The 9453-nt window shown below is 32.9% G+C and overlaps 1 protein-coding gene across 1 annotated transcript; it reads left to right on the top strand.

Annotated features, from left to right (window-relative positions):
* The first annotated feature begins 860 nt into the window (after positions 1-860).
* On the top strand, positions 861-1184 carry LOC139425671 (uncharacterized). The gene has a single exon (XM_071181100.1). The coding sequence runs from the start codon at positions 861-863 to the stop codon at positions 1182-1184; it is 324 nt and encodes a 107-aa protein (XP_071037201.1).
* Positions 1185-9453: the final 8269 nt, after the last annotated feature.

Consider the following 9453-nt stretch of genomic DNA (forward strand, 5'->3'; position numbering starts at 1 on the left):
ACGAACCCTGAGTCAACAAATGGGGTCATTTGCAAGACAACAAGTGTCTGCACGAACAGTTCGACGAACCTGGACGCAGGAATGGCATAACGTCTTCTTTTTAGACGAATCCAGGTTCTGTATACAGCATCATGATGGCCGCATCCGTTTTTGGCGACATCGTGGAGAACGCCCATTGGCAGCTTGCATTCGACATCGTCATACTGGTCCATCATCTGGAGTAATTGTATGGGGTGCCATTGGATGCACGTCTCGATCATCTCTTGTTCTTATTACCTCCATAAAGCTGCGTTTCAGCAGGACAATGCACAATCGTATGTAGCCCACTCTGTCCTGACTTTCCCTGAAACGGAACATGTTCGCCTGCTGCCCTGGCCAGCACGTTCTCCTGATCTCTCACTAACTGAAAACGTCTGGTCAATGGTTGCCAAAGGACTGCCGCGCAACCACTCGTCAGCCACTGCGGTGGATGATTTGTGGCATAATGTTGAAGCTGCATGGAATGCTGTACCCGTCCATGCTATCCAATCTCTGTTCAACTCGATGCCGAGGAAAATAACTGCTGTTATTGCTGCCAGGGGAGGCTGTTCTGAGTACTGATTCCTCAGGATCCATTCTTCCAAATATTCTGAAAATTTAATCACTTGTTTTTCCAACTATAATGTATGTGCACAATAAATAAGCTCACTGGACAAAAAATGAGTCACCCTAGTGCGCAAACACCGATGAATCCTTAGGCATCGTTAGATGACGCAGTGGTCAAGTGACGTGCTCAACTGCATGCACACTGCTTCAACCTGATCAAAGACAAGTAGCTATCAGTGAGATATTTTTGTTTGAAGCGGAAATTGTGTGCAAATATGGGTAAGAGTAAAGATGTGATAGAGTGGCAGAAAGGGGCAATTGTGTTTGGCCGTGCCAATGGTCATATGGTAAATAAAGTTGCTGGATTTGTTGGCGTTTCTAAGCTGATTGTTCAACGGTTCTACAAGCAGTGGTGTAATATACGTGGTCACGAAAGACGCCGTCTGAATTGTGGTCGGAAAACGATCCTGCATGAAAGTGACCAGAGACGTGTTTCACAAATTTTCAATCAAAATCGCTTCCAAACTGGACAGGAATTACTTCAGTTACTAAATGAAGATCCATTCCAGTCTTTTAGTGAGAAAACATTGCAAATGTAGCGCAATGAGCATATGGAGTCGAACATCTCGTAAGAAGTCATTGCTCACACGGGCACTTAAAGCTGCGCGACTTCAGTGGGCTTTAATCATCTAATTAAAATTTCTTATTTTTTATTCATTGCAACAATACAGATTTTAAGGAGGGCAGGAGAAATTTAAGGTGATATATTTTTTAATTAAAAAAATATTTGAAAATGAGAGAATAATGAAAAGGACTAAAAATGTCAAATGTGTTGTATTAAGGTGCATAAAATAGTAAAACAAATGAATACAAATTATTTAATATTATATAAAGAGCAAAAAACTTTTTTTTTGTCATTTTTTAACACAATGACGTTTTAATCATACAAATATTCTTATAATTCAGCATTTAATGATATATTATTTTTTAATAAATTTTGAAAAGATTAGAATCATAAATAAAACCATTGCATGATTACGTAAAATTTTGTTTTCATTGATAACATACAAAAATTCTTAAAACAAATTGAAATTTGAAATTCAAAATTCGAAATAGTAGGGGAGAGTGGGGTCAATTGTAACAGGGTACGATTGTAACAGAGCGAAAATTTCGAGTGTCTGGTTCTAGATTTGGTTCCTAGGTGGCGCACAAGGTGTATTTAATAAATCTACATGTACACCCCTGCTGGCAAACATTTTTAAGTACTTTTGAAAGAGTTACATCACAAAAGATATTTTCACGATACGTAAGTACTTTTTTTGGTATTGGAATATTATATTGTAACAAAGTAATTTTGTTTAAACAAATAAAAATTATTAACCGAATATGTAAGTGGACACCTTAATTAACATTTCAATAAAATAAAATTAGTTTTGTTAATTAACTAGCATTGTTTTTAACAAATGAAGCTGAAATGGCGTCTTAGGGACGATTGTAACAATAAGTAAAGGGACGATTGTAACAGCTGAAAATAAATAATCTTATGTTTACAAACCATTACTTAACTCTTTAAGAACCACCAATAGTTTCCTATATCATTTATATTATGTTGCATGTGCATTATTTTATTTGTCACCTTTCACAGCATAAATTAAAATTTTTAACCCCTTAAAGTTAAAAGTTTAACCCTTTAGGTCTCTGCTCATTATTATTTTTACTCCTAAAATATCACTACTATTTTGATCAATAAAAAAATATATCACAACTATGATAATATATATAATTAACTATGTTTTAGTTGAATTTATGAACTGTTACAATTGACCTCGTAAATGGGGACAATTGTAACAAGTGCACGACTGTCAAAAATTGTTAATAACTAATACAATAACATTTAAGATAAGGTATAAATTTTTTTATCTAGTAGAGGATAGTCTACTTTACTCGTCTGTCAATTAAAACTAATAATATATTGGATTTTTGGTTATTTAAAAATAGTTAAGTAAAAAATGTTACAATTGACCCCACTCTCCCCTACCTCATTCTCAAGTGTACGTTTGATTGTTATAAACATAATGCATTATTTAAAAAAGATTTAACAAAAACATTGGCCATAACTTTGAATTTAACATTATTTAATTCGTTTTAGAAACTATCAGAGCATGAAGCTGGTGATAGTTTGTTTTATTTTAAGCAGTTTTTTTATTATTTGTATATGTTACTGTGTATGACCGAAATGGGTGATTGTTAACTTCCACCGGGGTGAATGTTGACAATCACATAGTCGCTTTGGCAAATGTCCGAAATATATACTAGATCTAGTGAAGTGCCACTGCCCGGTATTCCTTACATTGATGTTTTCCTAAGGTTCAGTACCACTGCCCTGGTATGCATTTAACCGGTACTCCGAACACTGATGTTTCTCCTAATCGATCCTCTGTAGATATTGAAATTTAGAATAAATATAATAATATCAACGAATAAAATAATATCAAATCAGATATAACAAATATTCCAAACATTCACCAAAGCGACTATGTGATTGTTGCAATCACCGGTGAATGTCGACATTCTCTTGACATTCACGGTAACATATACAGCAATTTATTTTCGTAAATATTTTTACAGAAGCACACTAAGATTTAAAATTGCTTATTAATGTTAATTTAAAATAACACAAACTTACGTTTGTAATTACACTCGAAATTAAAAAGATTTCAAGAAAAAATTTTACTATTATTTTATCTAGTTATATTTAAGCTGGAAGTATTTATGCAAATTACGGAAAACTAAATTATTAAAAACAAGTTTTCTTTTTTTAAAAAAAGGACCGGTTTCTTTTTAAATAAACCTACTGGTTTAAACCAACATACGATGGTTCAAAGTAGGTAATAAAATAAATTTTCACGCCGACTATTGAAAAACTTAACACTACACTTTTTACACTTAAATTACGTTTATAGTTATCGGATGATTCAAAATTAAACCTGGTTAAAACATTCTTTATTTAATATACCATCATTTTGTTAAAATATCTAAGAATTTTTTTTAACGCTTACAAATGGTATTGAGAATTGAAATATAAAGCCACTATTAGCAGGTGTCTCACTTCAAAGCAAAGTTTTATTTACGTTAATCATTCTAAATCAGAACAGTCAACTCGAATTCATTTTACGTGTCCCGCACTGGACTGTTCGTTAAGACACGGTTCCCACCAGATCACAGAAGTCAAGCATCACTGGCTGCGGTGTCAGTGTGCGGATGGGTGACCATTTGGATAAGTCTGCGTAGGGACCGAAGGTGTGCGGTATGGGTCCTCGTTAATCTATTCTACCGTAAAGTGCTCGACTTCGCGTGCAGGTCATCGGGCTACCGAAGTGGGGGTGCCATCCCCTCTGCAGAGGATCAAAATTGTGATGGCATGTCTTCGAATCATCCTCAGGGGTGTTTCACAGACAGTCGCCAATAGCCCATTGTGCAGCTCTAGTGCTACGTAAATGAACTACAACTACTAAATTCATTTTACAAATTCATTTTAAAACTCAAATTCCAGACTCCGGAATTCTGGAGAGATTTCAGTAGTTGCTTTAAAACATGCGTTTTTATTTTTAATTGTGTTAAAATAAACAAAATACAAACATTTGTTTTTATTTATATGGGCGAACATAATTTTATTTGAATAATACCTTGTAAAACATTTATTCGATAGAAAACTATATGATTTTTACATTGTATTGCACATGTATTATAATATACCGGCCAGTAATAAATCCACACTTTACCGGTTAACCGGATCCAGAGGGGAAACAAATAAATTTATCCCAGGATCCAACCGGGTAAAAGATTTAATTTCTATCTGTTACTGGGGGCCTTGGACCCAACAAAATGTTAGGATCTGTTAACCAATTTACAATCCAGTGACCTTTAACGACTCCATCTGTTTTCTGGAGACTTTTTTCTTGGCTGTAGTGGATCGTAAGTATAATACAAGTGTTTATTTATTTCAAAATTTGTTACCTGAACTATACGTCAAGAATCAAGTTTTCTTTTGTCGGGTTCGAATCTCGGCAATGGCTGGTTGATTCGAGTCAGTGGTAGACTCATCATGGGTAAGAGTCCCTTTGCCGTCAGGCTAATCATGGAAGATTTTTCCTGGTTTTCCTCTGCATGCAACGGAAATGATAATTAGTTCCATCAAAAAGTACTCCACGAAGACAAAATTTCTCCCACTACTTGATCCAGGAGTTCCCTTGTCTTCTGAATTGTGTTCAAATTACAAAAATACGGAGTTGAACATTGCAAGTCGGCTGTTCAACAACGGTTATAATAATATTTTTTAAGAAAATGCCGAAGAAAAGAACGGGTCGTTGAAGGCCGCTGGATTGAAAATCGCGACCTGGTGCATCCCTTTTATTATAGGGTATGACCCTGAGGTTTGTGATCCGTACTTGAATAATTGAATACATGTATTGTTATGGGATTGTTAAGGCCCCATATGAATATAGGAAGTTAGTACCCATTCTCAATCTAGAACTTACTGAGGTAACTTACACTTTTTCTATCTAAAGTGACACATAGTTTCGGTGAATTTTTTTTACGCCTAATGGAATAAAACCCCATCCACACCAGTAAAACTAGTTAATCAGATCTTATAAAAGCTTTTAAGGATAAATAGTACAGTACATTGCTGTGCACTGACAAAGTTTTAGATTCTAGGGATTCTTTAGGGTGAATCAAATTTGATAAAACCAAGTCACATGAAATCAAAACCAACTTATCATTAACAGTTTCAAATGTATTTAAAACCGTATTTTGAACATATAAACTGTTTCAAAATAACTTTCTTTACTAAACTCAGACTAGAGCTAACAGTAAAATAAAAATCAGTCCGTGGCTATGCTTATGATATATATCCAGTGGCACACTGCAAGTAGCGAACATACTATAGTCGCTACTTTCTTTCGTAGATTGTAGTGCAGTGTGCTACTTCTTTTTTTTTTTTAAAAAAAAGGTATTGTAGTGAGTAGTGCGATACAAAAAACAGTAGTTTGTAGTGATTCCTGCCAACTACTTTTTACGTACAGTACAGTAAAGCAACAGAGTTCTAACACAACTAGTTTTTCGAATTTGATGAGTACAAATCTTCGCGGGTCTATGGATGTAAAAATAAAATGTTCCTGTGTCTGTGAGTTAAGAGGAATGACGTATTTAGAGTCACGCATAACTAATAATCCATTACAAATAATGTATCACTGGGGTCGCACTTTCATATGCGAATGAATATTGAAACATTGTTGTTATTTCAAAGGAAGGAAAACATATTATCGATGTACTCTATTTCTTGGAGGAAATAAAAGAAACACTTCACGAAAGCATTTGATAATTTTCTGGTGTTTTGTTAAATTAAACATTGGCTGTCGATATCAAATGAACACATGGAGATCAAATGAACACATTCGAAAACAAAATGTTTTAGAATAACAAACTAGCTCATGTAAACATGAATAAATATTTCTAAATAATTCTCCATGTTTAATATAAGCCAATACCATTTTGGACATAATGTATAAATTAATTTCTCCAGCATAGTTCGGTTCCCTTAAGTAGTAAAGTAGTCACTACATTTCAAAAGTAGTTTGTAATCCCTACATTTATAAAAAAAGTAGTTGCAGTTGACTGCATTTGTAACAAAGTATATGCAGTTGTAGTAAGCTAGAGAAATAATGTAGTTTTCCCGACCACTGTATACAAACTTTTTTTTAAAATGTGTGACTCAAGATTGTCATCAAGATAGTAATCGAGATTTCGAATGTGTCTGCTCATAATTGGTGAGATATTATTTCCGATTTTTTTTCGAATAGAGCCTCAACCAAGTCGATAGAACTATTAATAATAGTTCTAAGAATTTGCGTTGCTGCAAAGTATTATTTAGTACATTAACGCGTTTGACATTGTTATATTGACAAGCAATGAATTTGATCATACTCATATTATTTTCGCTAAATTTAATAAGATCGAAACCAAATTAAGAGAATTTATAATTTTGAAGTAAAAATGATTTAATGTATGAAAAGTATTTTTTTTAACTTGCACCTTTCTTATCTATCTAGGCAACTAAAACTGTATACGAGATCCAATACTTCAAGTGCTTATGAAACAATCTACAATTATGTCGTTGAACAACCGACCCAATGTTTTGAGTTTACGACTACCCATAGTCAACTCCTTAGCCTTGTAGTTTTGAACCCAATCCAGAAGACAAGGGAACTCTTGGATAATGCTGGAACAAGTATTGGAATAAATTTGCTTTCGAGGTGGACTTTTCAATGGATCTAACAGCCATTCTCATTACATGGAGAGGAAAACCATGAAACCTCCCATGGTTAGCCAGACAATAAAAGGACTCTCACCCACAATCCGACTAGCACTGAGAATATTTTACGTCAACACTGTGGTCGATGTGAGCCGAGTGCAAAATTCCTATCGACCTGATATCGCTAGAATTCAAACCTGGTTTGCGTCATTGGGAGGTGAGCGTTCCATCCCCTGAGCCACAATGACCACCTTTCTATAGTAATGTTAAAAATGTAAACAGGTTTAAGTCAAAATTTATGCTGTTTTAAAATAAATTTAAATTATTTCTACACTGTTCGTCTTATCCGGCTAAATATTAATTCGATCTAGCGTAAAATATACAACGCAAATTTAATATGTTTGAAATAAGTTATTCAGTATTTCCGAAACTGTTAATAATCAATTAGTTTTGCTTTCATTTGACTTGGTTTTATCTCATTTGATTAATTCTGACAATATGGGATCTTAAACAATGTATGCAATGCATTTATTTATCCATAAACACTTTTGGTCTATTCGCTGCATCGACTTGGGTGAATATGCAACGAAGAGTTTATTTCGAGATATGGAGTCCTCTTAATATCATTGAATGCTTTTCAATTTTTGCTTATTTTTATGAATCCAAACAATGCAATAAGGAAGTAATTTTTTCAAATATTAAGAAAGAAAAATACAGAGAGAACGCTTTTCATTTTCGCCAAACTGTAGTTTTACTTCATCTTGACTTTCTGTGCCATTTACATCATCAGCTTAGAGGTCGCTGTCTAAAAAAGAACAAAACTTGACTCAATAGTTATGAATGACAACAAGTATAAAAATAGAAAAAATGTCTCTAAAAAACCGTTATTTCATATGGCGAAATAGATTTTGAAGAACAGCCTAATTTGTTCGACAGATTTGTTTAAAATAACCGAGAGAAAAAAAGAGGTAATTTGAAAGAAATTCCGTAATCGTACACGACCTTTTTGTTTGTTATTTTCCGGAGATATATGGAGGCAATTCAACGGGTATGTTGTGTAGTTAATTCGAAATTGCACCGAAGATTAACGATAAACAATGAGGAAATGATTTTCAATAAGTATCAATTCAAATTGGGTGAAAAAGAGGAAGTTATTCTGATGTTGATTTTTCTCTCTTCTTTTCCAATTCTTTCCTTTTTAGATTACACTTTCCGCTTTTTATTTCATTTTATTTTCCTTCTCTTTTTTTCAAAAAACTTTTACACCATTTTTTAAAAAAGAAAAGTTTATTAATATATATAATTTAAATCTTGTCTTGTTTACTTTTAGAAATTAATGACAAATATTACGTAAGTTCCTCAAAGAACTTATGGTTAAGCTTAGATGTAATTTTAAAAAAAAAATCTTTTATTTATTTAAAATTTAATAATGTATTTAATTGTTTATTAAAAAATTTAATTGAAACTTTGTCTTTATTTTAAGAAATTAGTGGCAAATATTACAAAAGTTCATCAAAGAACTTATATTTAAGCTTTGATATAAGTTTTTTTTTTAAATCTTTGATTTATTTAAAATTTATTAATGTATTTCATTGTTTATTAAAAAATTTAATTGAAGCTTAGTCTTTATTTTTAGAAATTAATTACAAATATTATGTTTCGAAAGAACCTATATATCTGAGACCTGGTATAATTTTTTAAAAAATTTTTTTAATTGATTTAGATGGGGAATAGCCAAGTAAAAAAATGCACTATCATGCAAGTTCTTTAAAGAAATGAGATCTTTACATATGTAATCTATTTCAATTTTGATTTAGAAGCTTGTCCAATAATCTAATAAAAAAATAAAATAAGTAAGTCTTTTTAAAAAAAACTTATCGAATCAATAATATTCACTCATTTATTTTCACTAATGTCACTCATTTTCAAATCTTATAAAAAACATTTTCAAGACAAAATGGCGGAATTATTTCTAAACATTTCCAACAGAGATATGAAAAAGTTGGGAAAGCCATGTTATTTCAATACACTCAAATAATATTTATTTCCTCATTTCTTTCAAAAAGTTGCTTCAGATAGTCAACGGTAGAAAGATAAAGTAAATTAAATAACTCAAACTGAACATTTTCGTGTCATCGAATGATTCCCCCATATAATATGGGGTCTGACACAAAAGGGAGATTCGTAGAGGGCGCCCTCTTGTTAGAACATAGAATCCATTAATTGAGTCAAAGTTTCTTTATTTTTCAAAACATTACAACACAAGTTGCACATCGAACAACGGTAACTCTAGAATATTCTTAGAATTTCCTTAACGTTTGCAGCTACTTGATCGTAGTTGCTGAAGCTTTATAGCTATTGCGGGATTACTGTTTAACAGCTCTGTGCATGCAAATAATTGCTGCATACCTGGAGACGAATAACTACGTTTTATCCTTCCTGGCCTCTTCGCCGTTTACCTTTTGCTTTCCGATCTACCATGTTTCATGGCTGCTTGTTTTGCCAAGCTCTATCACCCTTTATGTTGTTGTTTCTAATGCCACTTGCCAATTCTA

Source organism: Parasteatoda tepidariorum, chromosome 5 (genome assembly GCF_043381705.1).
Source record: "Parasteatoda tepidariorum isolate YZ-2023 chromosome 5, CAS_Ptep_4.0, whole genome shotgun sequence".
Taxonomy (NCBI): Eukaryota; Metazoa; Arthropoda; class Arachnida; order Araneae; family Theridiidae; genus Parasteatoda; species Parasteatoda tepidariorum.